At 41.7% G+C, this 20,712-nt stretch overlaps 1 protein-coding gene across 15 annotated transcripts in view; it reads left to right on the forward strand.

The window, feature by feature from the left end:
- LOC141768708 (dedicator of cytokinesis protein 3-like) overlaps positions 1 to 20,712 on the forward strand; it is a 239,196-nt gene extending 218,484 nt beyond the window's left edge. For 4 of the 15 annotated variants that reach the window (XM_074637029.1, XM_074637042.1, XM_074637082.1 and 1 more), the window contains 24 exons: positions 626 to 684; positions 1,246 to 1,394; positions 1,527 to 1,612; positions 1,828 to 1,854; positions 2,570 to 2,665; positions 3,358 to 3,418; positions 4,075 to 4,168; positions 4,273 to 4,421; positions 5,514 to 5,600; positions 5,900 to 6,004; positions 6,316 to 6,457; positions 6,655 to 6,821; positions 7,793 to 7,879; positions 8,002 to 8,181; positions 8,584 to 8,667; positions 9,463 to 9,579; positions 10,047 to 10,177; positions 10,793 to 10,937; positions 12,904 to 12,985; positions 13,093 to 13,211; positions 13,764 to 13,851; positions 14,923 to 15,042; positions 16,829 to 16,914; positions 18,144 to 20,712. In XM_074637029.1, coding sequence (XP_074493130.1) covers positions 626 to 684; positions 1,246 to 1,394; positions 1,527 to 1,612; positions 1,828 to 1,854; positions 2,570 to 2,665; positions 3,358 to 3,418; positions 4,075 to 4,168; positions 4,273 to 4,421; positions 5,514 to 5,600; positions 5,900 to 6,004; positions 6,316 to 6,457; positions 6,655 to 6,821; positions 7,793 to 7,879; positions 8,002 to 8,181; positions 8,584 to 8,667; positions 9,463 to 9,579; positions 10,047 to 10,177; positions 10,793 to 10,937; positions 12,904 to 12,985; positions 13,093 to 13,211; positions 13,764 to 13,851; positions 14,923 to 15,042; positions 16,829 to 16,914; positions 18,144 to 18,836 — 3,154 coding nt within the window. In that variant the 3' untranslated portion in view covers positions 18,837 to 20,712. The remainder of the gene's footprint in view (positions 1 to 625; positions 685 to 1,245; positions 1,395 to 1,526; positions 1,613 to 1,827; positions 1,855 to 2,569; positions 2,666 to 3,357; positions 3,419 to 4,074; positions 4,169 to 4,272; positions 4,422 to 5,513; positions 5,601 to 5,899; positions 6,005 to 6,315; positions 6,458 to 6,654; positions 6,822 to 7,792; positions 7,880 to 8,001; positions 8,182 to 8,583; positions 8,668 to 9,462; positions 9,580 to 10,046; positions 10,178 to 10,792; positions 10,938 to 12,903; positions 12,986 to 13,092; positions 13,212 to 13,763; positions 13,852 to 14,922; positions 15,043 to 16,828; positions 16,915 to 18,143) is intronic. The other 11 variants (XM_074637051.1, XM_074637104.1, XM_074637030.1 and 8 more) reach the window with 8 other exon arrangements.

Raw genomic sequence — 20,712 nt, forward strand, 5'->3', positions numbered from 1 at the left:
TGACAATCTGCAGAGTGTTTCTGGTTATTTTTCTGCTCTAGTTTCAAATCGAATTGAAACAAATAGGAAACAAAATTGCCTTTTTAGTTTTTATGTTTCTTACTTTGTCTCGCTCACTGAGGCTGCGTCTGAAATCACTCCCTATTTACCAGTCATGGAAAAAGTATTCAGATCCTTTACTGCAGCAAAAGTACTAATACTACACTTTGAAAATACTCCACTACAAGTAAAAGTCCTGCATTCAAAACCTTACTTAAGTTTTTGTGTAAAATTATTGATTTCTTAAATAAGTGCCCGTTTAATAAGCGGGATAATGAACAGCTAGCGGGTCATTGTTGTGAAATAAACCCCTTCAGGACGATGCAAGACCACCCGGTGCTGAATCGCCTTGTCAGGTTTTATTTCACAACAATGACCGGCTCGCTGTACGTTCTTGTAGACTACTCAGGAATTTAACTATATAACAGTAATTTAAACATCAGTAACATTTACACAAAACTCCCAGATTAGATTTTCTAAATCAGAAAAGGAAATAGTAGTTATACCTGTGTTAACCTCTTTCATCCAAAGGCTGCTCAGTCACCTTCTTACTGTGATAAATGTATGACCTTCTGTCCATCTGCAGGTACGGTGACATGAGGGTGATGATGACCTACGAACTGTTCAGCATGTGGCAGAACCTCGGTAAGATTTTCCAAATATCTACTGCTCCACAGTCCAGTCCAGTAGAGTGTGATAAAGCACCTATGAGCTAGTTTGCAAACCACCAACAAAACCCAAAGAAGAAAAAGAAGAACACCTTTCCAAAGAGTTTAGTTCAGTTAACATTGCTTTATTTATATTCAGTAGTTGCAGAAGTTTTCTGCTCTAAAGTCTGCAAAGTGTGTTATTATATTCTAAAATCTGAAATCTCAACTCTAAATGCATTCTACAATTTAAAGATAGGGTTGGTAATCTTAAGAAACTAGCAAGAGTACGCTAGATTTTAAAAATTATCCTATTGAGCTACTGATACCAGATTGTTTTCTTTTTTTAACACAGCATTTGATGTATTGATTGCTGTCAGGGTGTAATGAGAATTTCAGCAAATATGACAAAATGTATTTGAAGAAGATCACCAACTCTACTTTTAATCCGCAGAGCATAAAATCCATTTACCTCCTGATATTGTTAATCTACACACAGACTATCTGATTTATTGTCTGATTGACTGAAGATGAGTGGTTACTTGTATGCTAATCTTAGGTGAGAATAAGATCCACTTCATCCCCGGTATGATCGGCCCGTTCCTGGGAGTGACGCTGGTTCCTCAGGTGGAGGTACGAAACATCATGATCCCCATCTTCCACGACATGATGGACTGGGAGCAACGCAAGAACGGGAACTTCAAACAGGTACACAAACAAACACAAGCATCTATCACATGAGTAACTGTAGAAACAGCTCTGCTCACTAACAGTATGTCAGACCACAGATTTATTTATTTTATTTTAATTAATTAATTTATTTTGTTTGTGTGCGTGTAGGTGGAGGCTGAGCTGATTGACAAGCTGGACAGTTTGGTTTCTGAGGGGAAAGGTGATGAGAACTACAGAGAACTCTTCGGTTTGCTGTAAGAAACACTTTACTTCACAGTTTCTCCAACACAAGTCTTTCTCTCTCTGTTTGCCTCTAACTCCTCGTCTCTCTGTTTTTAAACCAGTGTGAATCCTTCCCCCCTCTCTCTCTCTCTCTCTCTCTCTCTCTCTCTGCTAACATAAATTAACTCTCAGTTTTTCTGCTCTAACACTGCTGCCGTGTTTGCTTTGCTCTGTGCTGCTGGACTAGAACCCAGCTGTTTGGGCCCTACCCCAGGTATGACCTCACTTACATATAGCGAGACATATGGAGATGATATCTGCCTTCTAATAATCATATAATAAGTGTTATTCTCTGCCAACATGATGGCAGTGTGAGCCTGTAAAACCTGCAATGACACATTTAAATATGTCTTAAAGAGCTGCCACAGTCCCTGAAAATTGTGTTTCTTTTGATTGTCAAAAAAAAAGAAATCAATCAACCCTCCAAAGAGAATTGTATCAGTGTGAGCAGTCTGAAACCAAATTCATCTATGTCACGCATTGTAGTAATTCTGTCTCTGCACAATATACTAATAGAAGGTATTGTTAATGAGTTTACAAAAACATAATGTCTTTCAGTCCTTGATTATAAACAGACCTCCATTCCTCTTGTTACCTTATACATATTTTAGTTAACGGGATATTTTTAAGAATCCGGGGAAATTAGAGTTTAACCTCTCTATACTTTGAGCTAACCAATCCATATTTACTCTCTGATTTCTGCATAACTAACTTTTTTTAAAATAGAAACTAGCTTTATGTACGTGGTGGAGGCTCCGGCAAATCCAAAGATTTGGTCTGGTCATTGCATACATATACGTAGGTTGCAGGATTATGGCATTTGCTCAGGCTGTAAATGATCACTGTTCTCAGTAATAGCTTAATCTATGTAATCTAATATGTTTGTATAAAACAGTACATCGTCTAATTTTTGTCTGTTTTCCTTAAAGTCTGTTGGAGAAGATCGAGCAGGAGACGTGGAGAGAGACGGGGATCTCCTTCGTTACCTCCGTCACACGGCTGATGGAGCGACTGCTGGATTACCGGTAACATACGGGACACACACACATGCAACATATATTGTGTGTGTGCTTTTGTATTTGCATTACATAACAAATTTTCTAGTAGTTTTCAGTTTTAGTTTATCAACATTTAGACATTTTATTTGTTGCACCAACTTGCCATTTTGACAACTACAGCTCCCATGAGGCTTTGACAGAGTGACAGTGACGAAGACTCATAGGATATGCTGTTGTTAATGACAACTAGAAGGGCACTCGGAGAGCGCAGACCTCCGCCAAGGCCATGCCTTATCTTGTGATGTAAATGAAAGTAAAAAATTATGCTTTTATCTGCTCTGTGATTTGGATTCGCTCCAAAATGTAATAGGTTCTTCCTTGGCCCATACTACACCCTTCTACCAAGTTTCATGAAAATCTGTCCTGTAGTTGTTCCGTAATCCTGCTGACAAACAGACAAACAAACCGAACCGAAAACAACCTCCTTGGTGGAGGTAAAAATCGTGCTGATTAAAATGGAGAGGCACTAAAACTCTACCGTCCAGTGTTGTGTTACTGTAGACACCAGTTTAGCTTAAAATATGGACAGAAAACTTTAAGAGCAGCTTCCAGTGTTGAGAAAACATACTGGGTTACCGAGGCCAGCGGAACAGAGGCTCACTGTTAGAGGAGGTTGGACTTAAGTTGTTGTTTATTAAATAGTTCTATCTTTTCTTCAGGGACTGCATGAAGGGAGATGAGACGGAGAACAAGAAGATTGGCTGCACTGTTAACCTCCTGGTGAGATTTATGACATATTGATATTTTTCCACACAAACCTACTGATTTCCCCAGTAAATTGTTAAAAGGGACTATTATGCTTTTGTGCTTTTTCCCTTTCCTTCAGTGTGTTATATAGTTTTTTTGTGCATGTAAAAGGTCTGCAAAGTGACAAAGCAACTTTGGGCTTTGTCACTGTTTGGGCTTTGTCACTTTTGTCATGCCAAAGGGAGTTACTCCACAGAAACACTGCTCCTGAACTGCCTGAAATGCCTTGCTTGAAGTCCTGCCTTTTCTTCCGTAACGTGGTGATGTCACAGAATAAGACATTTGCATAATACCTGCCTAGTGGCTAGTTTGGCACGCCCTCAAAACAAAGCTAGTTAGAGTGGAGCTGGAGTGGAGTCCGAAGAGTTTGGTTTGGTTGACCGATCACAACAGAGTGGGCCAGCTGACCAATCAGAGCAGACTGGGCTTTTCGGGAGGGGGGCGGGGCAGGAGCTCAAACAGAGCGTTTCAGACAGACGGTGAAATATTTACATTAAAGCATGTAAACATGTTTAGTAAATATCACCGTATTGAAGACGGAGATTGAAGTCGGTAAAGTTGGAGATTCAGAAAACAAACTTTGATTGAGACATTTTATGTGTCAACATGTGTGTTTTGTATCTTGTCAGAATTTCTACAAGTCCGAGATCAACAAGGAGGAGATGTACATCCGCTACATCCACAAACTGTGTGATATGCATCTACAGGCTGAAAACTACACTGGTAAAGCACAAACAAACAGACATAGCTAACACACACACATGTACACACACTGTGTGAAAGACGTCTGACTGTTGACCTGCTCTACTGGACCTGTACGTCCACAGAGGCTGCGTTCACTCTGCTGTTGTACTGGGAGCTGCTGCATTGGGACGAGCGGCCCCTGAAGGAGTTCCTGCATTATCCTGCTCAGACAGAGTGGCATCGGAAGGAGGGGCTCTGCCGCAAAGTCATCCACTACTTCAACAAGGGCAAGGTGAGAAGATGATGCCAACACAAATAAACACAGGCAGCAATGTTGCACAAATAAACCTATCAGGCAACACAGCAGGCAAGAAGAGAAGCTGTGATCAAATCATCACCCATTGTTTTTACATGGTGTAACAACTGATGCGTTCTGACTGATTTAAAATGTGTCTCAAAATAGATGAAGCTGTAAGATTTGAGTTGAGAGTGAGAACAGGCAAACACAATCAAAGAAAACACGCTATAATGACTCACCTAATGACTCACCTCTAAACCTCTAATTAAAACAGGAGAAAATAAGATTAACAAAACGACAACCCACCGCTTACCTTGCACTGCAGCTGGATTCTCGTAATGTCACAAGCACACACGAGAATCGCAGGACCACATCTCACAGGAAAATCCATCTTGTCAGGCTTCAAGTAATGCGTTTTGTCCGGATAGCCAGACGTACGACCAATCAGCGCACTGTGAGGACCTACAGGCACCCACGGGCGTAGCTTAGGTGTGTGTGACGCGACTCAACTGTTCGTTCTTTGACGACATTGGCGGACTGAAGAGGTTAGCGTAGATGCTGCAAACTGGAGTGTAGTTCTCCTTTGAAAGAAGAGCTGAGAACGGCACTGAAGGCTATGCACCATGTTTTTACAGAACGGACAAACCAAACACTGGCTCTAGATGGGGCCTTCACCGTTTTCACGTTTTTGCATCGGCCAAAGTAGTTCTCCTACACGCTTGGCACACAGGAGAAGTTTCAGTTGGATGTAATCTGCAACCTCACCGCTAGATGCCACCAGATTCTACCCACTGGCCCTTTAAGCTAATCAGGATCCTTAAAAAATAAAATAAAATGTTCATACATAGCTGTTGATTCACTACTTCAACAACAATGAAGGTAGTGCTCATATGAAAGAGAACATTGTGAGCACCGCTTTTGCTTAAAACCACACTAAAGTACTTTGTCTGTTTCTGTATGTGTGTGTGTGTGTGTGTGTGTGTGTGTGTGTGTGTGTGTGTGTGTGTGTGTGTGTGTGTGTGTGTGTGTGTGTGTGTGTGTGTGTGTGTGTGTGTGTGTGTGTGTGTGTGTGTGTGTATCCACCAGTGTTGGGAGTTTGGTATCCCTCTGTGCCGAGAACTGGCCTTCCAGTATGAATCACTGTATGACTACCAGAGTCTCAGCTGGATACGGGTGAGCTGCATGACACACACTTCACAAACTGGTTTCTGTTAAATCACAAAACAACACATCTGCTCCTGTTTCTGTTAAACTGTAAAACATCATTCATATCACTTCTATCAACTCTCCCAACATGTCTGAACCCTGAAAAACATTTCCTGATAGATATGATCAAACTCATTGATGAGGGAACATGATAATCTAAAACAGTCTTTACATTGCCATTGGTATGTGAGCTCTGTATTGTACTGTTCATGTATTCTAACAGTAAAACAAATTGTGTGTGTGTGTGTGTGTGTGTGTGCATGTAGAAAATGGAGGCAGCGTATTACGACAACATTATGGAGCAGCAGCGTCTGGAGCCGGAGTTCTTCAGGGTCGGGTTCTACGGCAGGAAGTTCCCCTTCTTCCTGAGAGTGAGTTAAACTTTCGTCTTTTAGATTCCTTGTAGCTTCTTGTAAATGCTTATCAATGCAAGTATACTGTCTAAAACGTTTTCTCTAATGTTTAAAAGCCTTAAAGTGGAAGTAGGCAGTATATTTTTGGCATCATTGGACAAAAATTCCATAATAACCTTTCAGCATATTGTAATTCAAGTTTAAATTCCTTCAACAGATTTTACAATGGGGCGGCGTCACAAACTTTCTAATTTTACAGCTAAACCGTGCACTACCAGATGATTCTGAAAACATTTTTACTCTGTTTTGTTTTAATCCATCCACACCAGAACAAAGAGTTTGTCTGTCGCGGCCATGACTACGAAAGGCTAGAGGCCTTCCAGCAAAGGATGCTGGGAGAATTCCCACAGGCCATTGCAATGCAGCACCCCAATCAGCCCGATGAGGCCATCCTGCAGTGTGACGCACAGTGTATCCTTCAGCTACAGAGAATTATTGATTATTATGAAAATAATTCTATAAAATGCACGACCATACTGTTGTCTGCATGTGTAAACACTTTTTACTAAGTGAGTGATTTTTAGGGTCATAAAGGGGCGCCAGTGCACGGTGACCACCATACTTAATTTCTCCAGTTATTTCCTTGACCTCCCTCCCCCTCGACTCAGACCTCCAGATCTACGCAGTGACTCCTGTGCCGGACAGCATCAGCGTCCTCCAGATGGACCGAGTTCCCGATCGCATCAAGAGCTTCTACAGGGTCAACAACGTTCGCCGTTTTCGATATGACCGACCCTTCCACAAAGGAACCAAAGACAGAGATAATGAGTTCAAGGTGAGTGGGGAAAATTTCCAGTTGGTACCAGTTTCTACTTGTAGAAGGTTTTCTATGCCTCGGTGCTAAAGGCATTATGTTTGCTGCACTTTGCTCCGCTCTCTCTGTTTGCCAAGAAAAATTCTTAGAATTTTGTTCCACGTTTGGATTTCTATCAACTGCTCAAAGATCGACTCTTATAATGTAAACCTTCACAAAAATGAATGCACAGTTGGTAAAAATGTAGGTTTACAAAATGACAATACTAACTGACTTATTGCCAGTATAGAAAATAAAAATAGAAGAAAATGTGCAAATGCAAAACAAGTTACTTATTCTATTCATAAAATAGAAAATGGATATACGGCATAGAAATAGAACCAATTAAGCAAATTAATCAGTGCAACACAATATACTTATAAGCAATTATTATTATTAATTATTATTTTATAATATATTCTTTTTTTTACAAGCGCACCATCAGCCCAACATAGTCTTATACAACCCTTTTGCTTGTAAATGTCTGTATATTTGTCTGTTTCCTGTCTGTTTTTACTTGTCCAAAATCAAATTGCCTTTGTGGATTAATAAAGTTGTGATGAATTGAATTGAATTGAATTACATTATGTGAGATGTGAGTGAATGTACCTCTTTAAAAGGTTTAACGAAAAAGTTCAAAAGACCAAAATGAATGACTACCATAAATTATTGCACAATTCCCACCAAATCTGACTTGTACAGTAAATCACAGTGTAACGTGTAATGGTTAAATGCATCTATAATATCAGAAACAACATGATTAAGCCCCCCCGCGACCCCTAACGGGATAAGCGGTTGCAGATGCAGATGGATGGAACATGATTAAGCATGTTAAAATGCTTCATGTACCACTTTAAACACATTTTAAATGAGTCTTCTTTTACAGACACTGACCTCAGTACTGCTGATGTTGAGATCAGACGTCTCACTGCTTGTTGTGTTTTGTGTTTCAGAGTCTTTGGATCGAGAGGACGACACTGATCCTCACTCACCCTCTGCCTGGTATTTCACGCTGGTTTGAAGTGGATAAGAGAGAGCTGGTGAGTGAATGAAAAATAGCTTTAGATTCAAAGATAGATAAACTGTAATGATACCCACGTGGCATGTTCACTGTACTCTGTATGGTCACGGTTTCATCTCCTTATCTGTGTCTGTCACTCAGGTGGAGGTGAGTCCTTTAGAGAACGCCATCTCTGTGGTGGAGAATAAGAACCAGGAGCTGCGGACTCTGATCAGTCAGTACCAACACAAGCAGCTGCACGGCAACATCAACCTGCTCAGCATGACGCTGAACGGAGTCATCGACGCTGCCGTTAACGGAGGCATCGCCAGATACCAAGAGGTCTGACAAAAAGTGTGACACAACATGTTAAATGTTTAGTTCAGGTCATTTGAAGCTGGTGTAAAACATGATGGTAAATACTAACAGAACTTCTGTTGAGTATCATTTAGTTGTTTTTAATATCTCATATAGATAATTAAACATACAGAAGGAAAATAGTCACGTTTACTTTGGTTATTTATGCCTTTACTTTGAGAGTGAATATCTGTTTTGATAGAAGTTAGGAAGATGTTTGTGTTTCATGCTCCAACAGGGTTCAATATACCCACATAAATTACATTTATTAGAGACAATAGCGGTGTCAAGCCAATATTAAAGGTGCATGACCTTTAGAAACACAATTTGGTAATTTTACTGTTTTTTACAAAGTTGTATGGTTTGTGTGTTTTTCTTTGTCACCAGGCTTTCTTTGATAAGGAGTACATCACCAGCCACCCCGAAGACACAGAGAAGATCACACAGCTCAAAGACCTGATGCAGGAGCAGGTGAGACATTATGTAACCCAGTGTTTCTCAAAGTGGGGTCCGGGGACTCCATGGGGTTTGTGGCACAAAGTCGGTGCTCTCGGAAAACGGGGAAAAAACAGGATAAACAGGAAGGAAATCCAGGTACTCCAAAATCTTGGAACAAGTGACAACGAGGAAGGATATTTTAGAGGCTAAAGCATTAAAAATGCCAACACGTTCAACCACTGTAGGTCTTCGTCAGGGCATTTAACAAACAGACTAAACTGGTGTGGCCTCACCTATATAGTATGCGGACAATAGTTTCGTGACAATATTTGTCATTGTTTTGTTTTGTTAATTGATTTCCAATAATAAATATATACATACATTTGCACCAAACAAGCATATTTGCCCACTCCCATGTTGATAAGAGTATTAAATACTTGACAAATCTCCCTTTAAGGTACATTTTGGACCGATTAAAAAAAAATTGATTAATTTGCTATTAATCGTGATTAACTATTTTCATCAATTGACCTAATTACAATGTTTTATCCCCATAGCAGCATGAATCTACTCAAACAATTTAGATATTTCTGATGTACAAAAATTTGCCTGATTGTGATACTACAGGAAAAGTCAGTGCAGTCACCAAAAATATAGGACTAATGCTGTGAGGAATATCTACTGTGAAGTTCGTCTACAGACACAAAAAAGAACAAATATCAGTACTGGAGAGATTTTTCAGAAAGCTCTGATTTGTAAAAGGATTAACATAGACTCTCTCTGCACAATAAAAGTATTTTCCAATTTTTTTTTTTTATTTTCCCACAGGTCCACGTCCTAGGAGTCGGCCTGGCCGTGCACGAGAAGCTGGTGCACCCAGAAATGCGTCCCCTGCACAAGAAGCTGATAGATCAGTTCCAGATGATGAGGAGCAGCCTCTGCCATGTGAGCGCAGGAAAACACTCAACAGCATTTCACGTTATTATATTCTCAGCTTTTTAAACTGCAGAGCTCAGGGGAGATGAATAATGAGAAAAACACATGCACAACTGTTGTTCAGAAATAATTTTGTACGCTCTTTATGAGCCGAAATATGATTATTAACCAAAATTAAACCAATGTTGAGTCTAGAGGAGGATTCCTTCTATTGTAAACATGCTGGAAGGCTGCATCATCACAGTGAAGGAGGCTAATTAGCAGCTTCTTCAAAGAGGATGTTATGATGCTTCCAGCTAAGAGAAGTGTGTCGCTGCTAAGAATCTGAACTTTTTCAACTTCGAACATTTCACCTTTTTTAGGTCCTAATTAATCCAACAATCCTACATGTGAATGTGTCTGCATGGCACTGTTGTCTTGAATTGTGACACACGATACGTGCAGATATGTGCGGGCGGTGTGAATATTCAGAGCAGGGTTTCTATGTGACGTTGCAGGGTCTTCCTGGTTTAGAAAAGGCTGGTTCAGGAGCCAACACCCCCAGAGGGATCCTGGCTTCTCACAGCCCCATGAGCCCCGAGAGCTTCAAGCTCATGCACCGGCACAGGTCAGCAACACACACACACGTTTTTCACGTTCACTTTATCCTCGAGTGAGACTTTGACTTCGTCACATCCTCATCACACTTTATAGCCAACACACACATCTTCTTCTTCTCATCAACCTCTCCATCTCTCTTCACAATGCTGATTCCTGATTCCATCTGCTGTGTCTCTCATTGATGATCTTTGCTAATTTCCTCACAGCATCTGTGTTTCTTCCACGGTCCACTGCAATCATTACATTTTCTGAAAGTCTACCATTTTTCTTCTCTCTCTTTCTCTCTCTGTCTTTCTCTGTCTTCCTTTCCCCATCACACCACCCCACATCTTGCTTTATGCATGCTGCAAACTCCTGCATCGTTCTCATTCCCACCAAATCACTTCATGCATGTTTTGGCTGCTGTTTGCCTTCTTCCTATTTTCTGTTGTACTCTGCATGGCTCCTCGCTCGGCCCCTTCCTTCCCTCCCTTCCTATCTTCTTTTCCTCTCCTCTCTCCTTCCTTCTACCCCCCTCTCTCTCCTCTTTGCCCTCCTACCCTCCTTCTCCTCTCCCTCCATTCCTCTACTTCCATCCCTCTCCTCTTTGTCCTACAATCCCTCCTTGGTAACCTCCTCCCAGTCCCATAGCTGTTTTGACTCCAGTGCGCAATTCCTCCTCCTCTCTCTCCTCTCACAACTCCAGTGAGACAGGGAACGTTGGCAGCCTGCTGATCCTGGCTGATGGCATGGTGGTGGAGCACCCCGAGGACTTCTACCGCATGCAGGTCAGTGGTGCTCAGCGCTGTCAGGGTCAATGTGAGAGATGAAATAATGGTGCCTTTAAATGAAACTCTTGAGCTTGGCGTTCAAGTGATTAAGTCGTGAGAACACCGCTGCTAAGCAACAGCAATATTAACGTTAGTGTCGGTGTCAAGAAGCCACAGAGGCTAACAATTTAACACTCTAGCAAGTGGGTAACATAATGCAGGAAATGCAAAGGCATAATGACAGAGGAAAAGATGAGGCCATTGGAAATCAACATTTTCCTCAGACATATTATAAAATTATGAAGAAAAACAATCTATAACTAAAATTACAATATATTAACTTATTATGCACCGAAAAATTAACTTCCATGGCCTCCGCCATTTCTGACAATATCAACAAACATGTCACAACTCCTAAACTCAGATTTCAGAAACTTTCCACTTACGAGGTTGTGAATACCACAAGAGGGGGGCGTTCATATGGACTCTTCTCGTGAACACGGTAAACAAAACCCCATTTGAAGGCACCGTAAGACTATTTATCCCCAGAGAGGAAATTCAAATGTAACAGCAGCTAAACAAACAAGAAGAAGGAAACTAATAAAGAAAATTTAAAAACGATTTATTTGAAATGATAAATACAATAAAATAAGAAATTAAGTAAATGACATTCAAAAGCTATCTACATTATATACATTATAATATTTAGACCATATGCATGACTTGTGCATTGCTTAAGCTGTACAAATGTACAGGTGCATCTTGAAAGTCCAACAGAAAGACGACAGGGATTCATCGATTTCTTTTAATCTTTTTATTAGTGATGACCATTGCTGCACATTTGCATTAATTATTATACTGTATTTATTTAAAAGTATGAAAAATTAACTGACACTTCCAACATCTGGATATTATGAATAGAAAACATACAGTAGGAATTCAAATGTGCAAAATGCTGCATTGGATTTACAGGAGGAGGAGTAGTACCAGTGGTGGATGAAAAATAAAATGAAAAAAAAGAGTAAAAGTACCTAACCAGAAAATTACTTTAGCAGAGGTTAAATTAACCTATTAGACTATTACTTGGGTTAAAGTCTTAAAATGTCTGATATTTACTTTACTTAAGTATCAAAAGTAATTTTCTGATAAGTAAGACTATATTAAGTCTAGTATATTAAGTTAAGTAAGTATTGAATGTAAAAGTAAGAGTAAAAGATGTTAATCAAAAAGCAAGGATTTTGAGATTTATGAAGTTTATTCTTCTCAAAATGTACACCACCTTAAAAATGTACGTTACAAAATAAAATCGAGGTCTTCACAACTTAAAGGATTTAAAGAACAAAATCCAGTTTTTCCTTCCCTTGCTGTTGCAAGTAGCCTGTAGCATGATCTTAATTGGAGCCTCAAATCAAAACTCAACCAGGGCTTTGAGAGCACTCTGTTTGCATTTCTCATCACGTGAAATGTCTAATTTGCAAGCTCGGACCACTTCGCCAAACCTTCTTGCTTGCAATATAACGAGTAACGAAGATGCTTAGGGGAAATGTATCCGAGTAAAAGTACACATTTCATTTAGGAAATGTAGTGGAGTAAAAGTGAAAGTTGACAGAAATATAAAAACTCAAGTACCCAAAAAGTGTTATTACTTTGTTACATTACACTACCGAGTACTGCTAAACACAGCAGTTCTGAAAGACAAGACCATGTTAGAAAAAAGCAGATTACTTCAAAGTATAATGTTTATGTAAATATCAGTGACACATCTCTAAATACTATCTTAAAGACAGCGATCAGTTCTTCATTAAGATTTGCTATGACTTTAAAATATAAGACAGCAGTGCTACTTTCTAATTAGTACATCTGATAATGGTTAGATCCAACTCTTATTTATTTTTACATAGCTGAACTCTCATGCTGCTACAGTATTCTATAACCTAAATACTATAGTTTGTATTTACTGAACATCACTACTTTCTGGTTGCAGGCTAGCCCCTCCTCCTCCAGCCTTAGCTCCACCCACTCGGCGCCTTCTCAGATGATAAACTCCGCCCCCTCCACCATCAGAGGTAAGCAGCTCAAATACAGTACATTTCACTATCAGGAGGTCACATGAGACATACACACTATAAGCATTTGTTAATATATCACTTTAAATTGTATCTCCCGTCTGCAGTCGGCTCTCCTTCTCTGCCAGACAAATACAGACACAACAGAGAAATGCTGATGCTGCTGCCGCCACACAGAGAGAGACCGAGCAGCGCCATGTACACCAACATCACAGAGAACGGACAGGTATGGAGGGCCGGAAGTGACTTAATGATGCTTTGAAGTTTTCAAGTTTTTAACCTGAAGTTGTTTGTATGGCTTTTGTGATGTCTGTCATCTTTGGTGATAAATGATGATTGTATGATTGAAATTGTATGTACTAAAGGTCAGTACTATAACTAGTGTCATCTGGATGAAAACCAGAGTCCATTGAGCTTTTTTGTGGTTCACTCTGACTAGAAACCATCAGTTCAGAGAGAGAAACAGACACTTTCCGTTGCAGTGTAAACATTTAAACTGGTCAAATATAATGTAGCTATTAGAGAAATGATCCAAGTACCTGTCGACACAACCACGATGCACTGGACAGATTGATTAAAGTGTGCTTTCTCAAAAACACCAGTGAGAACACAGGTTGTTCAGGTTTAAATAGGCACAAGTATAAAAGCCTCATGATACTTTGCTGGCAGGATGAACTGTATGAGATGAAATATCTTGGTGTATGGTGATTATACTTTTGTTCATGAAGTAAAATGGGAAACGTTCATGTTTGACGTTTTTCTTTCTGTTTTTCTTCAGCCAACAAACTTCCAGCGAGCGCTGTTCCATCAGGTGATTGGTCCGTGTAAACCCTGCAGTGACCCCAACCTCTCTGTAGCTGAGAAAGGTGAGAACTCATTCACTCATTCACACTCACAGTACATAGTGAGCATGATGATATGGAAAATATACAGTCCATTTATCTTCTCCTCTCCTCTCTCCTCACCCCCTACTATCCTCCTCTCTCTTCTGCCCTCCTCTCCTCTCCTCTCCTCTCCTCTCCTCTCCTCTCCTCTCCTCTCCTCTCCTCTCCTCTCCTCTCCTCTCCTCTCCTCTCCTCTCCCATCCTCTCTCCTCTCCCCCCTACTATCCTCCTCTCTCTTCTGCCCTCCTCTCTCCTGTCTCCCCTACTATCCTCTTTCTTCTGCCCTCCTCTCCTCTCCTCTCTACTCCTCACCCCCTACTATCCTCCTCTCTCTTCTTCCCTACTCTCCTCTACTCTACTCTCCTCTCCTCTCCTCCCCATCCTCTCTCCTTTCCCCCCTACTATCCTCCTCTCTCCTCTCCTCTCCTCTCCCATGCTCTCTCCTCTCCCTCTCCTCTCCTCTCCTCTCTTCTCTTCTCCTCTCCTCTCCTCTCTTCTCTTCTCCTCTCCTCTCCTCTCCTCTCCTCTCCTCTCCTCTCCTCTCCTCTCCTCTCCTCTCCTCTCCTCTCCTCTCCTCTCCCATCCTCTCTCCTCTCCCCCTACTATCCTCCTCTCTCCTCTCTCCTCTCCTCTCCTCAATTCTTCTCCTCCCCTTTCCTTTATTCCTTTTCTCCTTTCCTCTCCTTTCTTCTGCCCTTCCCCTCCTCTCCTGTCTCCTCCTTCCCTTTCCTTACATCCTTTTCTCTTTTCATCTTCTCCTTTCTTCTCCTATCCTCTCTCCTCTCCTCTCCTCTCTCCTCCTCTCCTCTCCTCTCCTCTCCTCTCCTCTCCTCTCCTCTCCTCTCCTCTCCTCTCCTCTCCTGTCCTCTCCTCTCCTCTCCTCTCCTCTCCTCTCCTCTCCTCTCTCCTCCTCTCCTCTCCTCTCCTCTCCTCTCCTCTCCTCTCCTCTCCTCTCCTCTCCTCTCCTCTCCTCTCCTCTCCTCTCCTCTCCTCTCCTGTCCTCTCCTCTCCTCTCCTCTCCTCTCCTCTCCTCTCCTCTCCTGTCCTCTCCAGTCCTCACTACTCCCAGTAGCTGGAGTTTGGACAGTGGTACCAGAGAAGCCCTCCCCTTCCTCTCTGCCCATGTCGGCAGTGTCATGGCGCCTCCTGTTCCCCCACGCAACCTGCCTCATGGTATGACAACACTGTTAACTGTGTGTGTGTGTGTGTGTGTGTATGTGTGTGTGTGTGTGTGTGTGTGTGTGTGTGTGTGTGTGTGTGTGTGTGTGTGTGTGTGTGTGTGTGTGTGTGTGTTATTTGATCTGTATTTTTGTGTATGTGTTTAGTGACCTGTGTGTTCTGTTCTGTTCTGTTTGTGTTTATGTGGCCAAAGATAAGTGTGTTTGTATGCTGCTGTGTGTGTGGTGCTTTGTATTGGTGTTTATTTGCAGGTGTGGGTTATTGTTGTTGTGTTTATTTTCTAGTCAGAAATGTTCCTGTTGTTGTCTATGTTGATATTAAGATTGGCTTACTTCCTTACTATTTTATATTATTTCTTTTATATTACTAATATAACAGATCCAAGTTAATTCCAGTTACTTTGGTCAATCTAAATATTTACTGAAGAAATGTTCCCAGTGAAAGCTGAAGTCTGTAGATTATCCGTGCGGGGCTGAGCTCCCTAAAAGAGACCTGAGCTCCCTGGTGTGTTGAGTCTCAGAGTAGCTGTTAATCAACTATCATCTCATAGCATTTCTAATGCTGCAAAGAGTTTACAAAATATTTAGCTGAATTAATCTTTTATCAGTAATTCATATAACATCATGGTTGTGGTGTTTTCTCTGTCACGACTGTGGGCGGCTTTCTTGTGATATTGTTTTGCGCTCCTTTGCGTAAATTGTGTGTAGATTTGATGTCAGATAGATTATTAAAAATGTTATCAGACGAGATCAGACATCTCCCACACCACCACCTCTACCAGTATGAGAAGTATGCTCTTCCCGACAACAACCACCTCTGGTCAGCCACAAAAACAAAATATCTGAACAGACAAGAAACCCCGTCTGCTAATAATTATTCTTGTTCATTTAACTCACCACTGGGTGAGTTTTATTTCTTATACAGAGGATGTAGAATGTAATTTTTTCGATACACCATAAGTGATATTGCATTCACACATATACTGTAAAATGTTGAGAGGTGGATATCTTAAAACCTCTGCACATGAAATCTAAGCTGTCTGCATGGCTCAATACCACCATGGGTAAGAGAGGAAGTACTTCTTGAGTGTATGATTTGGTTGAACTGACCCTTTAACTCCTCTGTTTGTCGATACAGACTTTTGAAAAGTTGAAAATTAAATATAGAATCAACTTGACCGGCTTCCATTTTAAAAAAAGTTTAAAGGACTTAAACTTGGATAGTTTGGATGTTTTGAAGTGGGGTTGTATGAGGTACTTATCCAGAGTCAGTGTATTAACTACAGTAGATGACGGTCGGCACGCCCCCAGTTTGGAGAAACAGACACTGCCCCCGTCCACAGCAGTGGACTTTGCTTTGCTCTTGTGCTGGTACTCGTGTCTGTTTCTCCAAACTGTGAGCGTGCAACCATCATCTACTGTAGATAATACACTGACTATGGATAAGTACCTCATACATCCCCACTTTAAAACACCCGTACTATCCCTTTAACAGGCTATTTGAAAGAACCCCTTCAAACACCTCCCATCCTCCACACACTCCTCCACCTCCTCTTTGCTTCAACTTTTCCTGCCAGTCCTCCTGCTGTCCACTCCTACTTTCCTCTCTCTCCCTTTCTCTTCCCTTCTTTCTATCCTCTTACTCTTCCTCCTCCCCACCCTTCTGCTTCCACCTCCCACCCCTCACTACTTCCTCCTCTTCCTCCTCTTCTTCTCTGGTCTGAGGTGTGTGTGTGTGTGTGCATCTCTCTCAGTCAGTCCTGCTGTGTCTCCCCCTGTAGGGCAACACCTGTTGATGCACTTTGACGCTTTCCACCACCAGGTCAGCGACCTCCCTCCAGCTCTCCCTGCGCGCTCCTTAAGAAAGGTACCCTCCTCCTCTTCCTCTTCTTCTTCCTCCTCCTCCTCCTCCTTCTCACTCTCACTCCTGCTGTTGGTCTGGATGATTGTCTGTCTGTCTGTCTGCACTCCCTAAGAAAGGCACATTACTGTCTGAGTGCATTTCTTTGTGTCCATTTTTTGTTTGTACTCTGTTTAGGATTAAATGTCATCACATCGTGTTCATCTCTGCCTCTGCATGAGATGATGACTTAGTTTTTGTGCAATGAAGGGGCTTTTTTCATTTAGAATAATATCAATCCGCCAAACTGGAAGACACAACAAGCCCTCCAGAGAAAGACTTTATGGAAGTTTAGAAGCAAAATTCATTTGAAATCAGTGCGTCCCGCAGTGTGTGCTTTTCCAAATCCAAACTGTTCCTCTCACTTTATGTTGAATGATCTGATGCTCAACACAGTCCACAGTTGAGTTTCATGATTTCATGTTTCATGAAATGATTACAGATAAACAAATCAACAAGAAATCAGCAAAGGAAATTTCTCTCATGTCTGTCTGCTTTCCTGTTTGTTGTTTCTGCTTTTCACAGCAGATACCTTCCCTCTTGGCTTCTGATTGTTGTCCTGTTTTCTATCCCCTTTTTAGTTTTATTTAGCTGTTGCTCCTCATGTGCTTTTCTAACATCCATGTTGTCAATTTGATTCCTAAACACAAGAAAAACATTTGACGTATGTAGTTCATCCTGTAACTTTTTCTGTATACTTTTTATTTTTGAAACACTGTGGATGCTCTAGTGATTGTTTATGGGGCTACATGTTCTGTGTTTGCACCACAAGCTGTTGCATGAGACAGGTAATCTAAAAAAAAATAATCATGTGCCCCTGTGTCCTCCGGTGTCCTCCGGTGCTCCTAATGGCATCTGCAAGATTTCACAGACCGGAGGAAAACAACCAATCAGAGCCGAGCTTGAGCCTGCCGTCTCTGAGCAGCTGTCAATCACTCGCAAACTCCGACCAAACTGTCAAACTAGGCAGCGCTGATCAAATATGAATCAATATTCTGTTACTGTAATGCCTATTTCTCTCCTCAAATGTTTTTTTAAACATCTTGTAGTGTACTGTTTAGCTGTAAAATGAGAAAGTTTGTGACCCGTCAGCCATGTTGAGATCTGTTGAGGAAATACCCAGCACCGCCCACCAGCTGGGGCAAACTTTCTCATCTGTATCTGCCTCTCTTTGCCCCCCTCCTCTCTCTCTCCAGTCTCCCCTGCACCCTATACCTGCCTCGCCCACCAGTCCACAGTCCATCCTGGATGGCAGTAACTCCACCTTGTCCGGCAGCGCCAGCTCCGGAGTCTCCTCCCTCAGCGAGAGCAACTTCGGTGGCCCCGCCTCCTCCTCCGACCCCGCGGCCAGCCGCACAGACACCCTGGAGTCCGTCCCCAGCAGCCAGGCCTGGACCACCGACCAGGAGGACCTGGACTCGCCTTACCAGCCCGTCAGGTACAGCGTCTCCGAGCCCGAAGTCCTGGACGAAGTCAAACCCCCGCCCTGCCGCAGCCACTCCGCCCCGGGAGGTGTCGCCCCGGCCCAGGCAGGGGGCCAAATCCAGCCCCAGGCTCCGGGTTCAGCCTCCACTGGAGCTCCACAACAACCACAGCAGCAGGATGGGCTGCCGCACCCCCAACACCACCACTACTACCACCACCACTTCCACCCGCACTACATCCCCCACCACCCACCTCTGTACCACCTCCACGAGCCTCCAGCCCTGCCCCCCAAACCCTACCTCAGAGAGGGGTGCATCCCTGAAGAAGACCCCCTGAACACCCAGTCTGCACCAGCTCCTCCTGCTCCCCGGCCCATGCCTCGCAAGATCTCCCAGCCCATCATCGCAGCAACCAAGGATGAGCAAGCTAAAGTGGCGTGGGAGCACGGCATCAGTGAGGAGTAAGACGTCGGCCGATGATTTGTAGAAACTTGTGGAATTAAAATAAACAGAATATAAACTATTTTCCGAAGAGAGAAAGAAAGAAGTGAGAGCAAGAGCCAAACTAAAGCCGAGAGATGATGAGAGAAACAGATTCCCCCCGTCGTTGTGCTCCAAATAACCAAACTAATCTCACAGCTCATCCTCAGCAGCTCCGCGTTCAACTCCTGAAAATGTTTTCCTTTAACCAAATGATCTTTTTCATTGTATGAGCACATCAAGCTTGATTTGTTTGGTTAAATCAAGAAATACTATTTAATCTCTAAATCCATCATGACAATGTCCAGATTTCTAAATTCTGTACTGATATTGCACAGACATGCATCTATCAAATGTTAGGTCTTGATTTTATTTTCATTGATAACATTAATCAAACATTATCATTTAATAGATTAAAGATTTCAGATAAAAAATAATAATTATACCGTGTTTTTACCTCGCTCTGAAGCAGCACTTTAATAACAAAGCAACAGAGCACCAAAACATATAAGAATTATAATCTCCACATATTTTTTATAAATGCAGAACTGTCAAAAGACAAAGGAAAGGGATGATCTCACAGGAAACAAGACAAAAACAAAGAAATTCTAATAATGAAGACACAAGACTTGAGTAAGTTCTTCCACCTGAGTCCTGAACAACCAATCAAACGACACGCTGAGGCTGTAAATCCTCCAACAAGCGACAGGCGAATAGTATTTATATTTTCCAACAGAAACATCAAAGTATGTAGATAAATGTAATACAGTATATAGAAGTCTATAGATATCATTTATATTTAATCCTTATACTTTTGATTGAAGGTGAGCTGTAGAAATATGCAAGATGAATGGCTTCCTGAGCCATCAGTAGCTGCTTGATGATACATGACGTGCACTTGATTAAAAGGACAGGACGCCTCACACACAAACACTCGCAGGTTGTGATGTTGGAGCTCCTGAAAATGTTGCATCCCACAAATTCAGGGGTGAAAAATCATTTTATTTAAGCTTGTGATGTTAAAAAAAAAAGGCCTTGTTAACCTGCGAGGGATTTTATTTTAGCTGAGGAGGCGTTCAAGGGAAGATGCATCAGACGGATGATGTTTATAGAGAATATTAACTATAATAAATATACACTTTTGCCATTTTTTTATGAAAGTAATGAACTGTAATGTACATTTTTTAATCAGGAAACTGTTTTGTATGCATGTTCATTCATTGGAAGGTGACCGCTCAAACAGAGAGGATCCACAAAGGTAAATTACTGGAAGCACTGATGTCTTTATAGTTTAGAATCACCAAGGATGTTAAATCTACAAGATTTAATCTCAGTGATACGGGAGTAAACGTACTGTGAAGGATAATATATTTCTATTTTGTTTGTTTTTTATTATTTTAAAGATGTAAAACTTTTCACTTTAAGCCAGCAGCTCAGATTATGTACATACTGTCTAATCACTCCTCTCCCTTTTTGTCTGAAATGAACAAAACTGAACTGTGAACAGCTGTTAGCTCACCTGGTTTAGCTCCTTAACTACCGCACCGTGTTTCTGTCTCAGCCATTTAACATGCTCAGTGTGTTCTGCCTGATGCTGGATCGTATTCTCACTCTAACCAGAGAAGTACACGGTGAACTGCAAGAAGATTTATGTGCACAGACCTGAATCGCAAAGTGTCAGAGGGCTTCTTAAATACAGCACGGGCAAGTCAAAGTCCTGAATTCATAACTGAAAAGATGTGAAAAGAAAAGGCTGCTGATATTCTCTACTGCGTTTTATTTATGGTGCCTTCAAATGGGGTCGTGTTTACCGTGTTCACGAGAAGAGTCCATATGAACGCCCCCCTCTTGTGGTATTCAC

Source organism: Sebastes fasciatus, chromosome 1, assembly GCF_043250625.1.
Source record: "Sebastes fasciatus isolate fSebFas1 chromosome 1, fSebFas1.pri, whole genome shotgun sequence".
Taxonomy (NCBI): Eukaryota; Metazoa; Chordata; class Actinopteri; order Perciformes; family Sebastidae; genus Sebastes; species Sebastes fasciatus.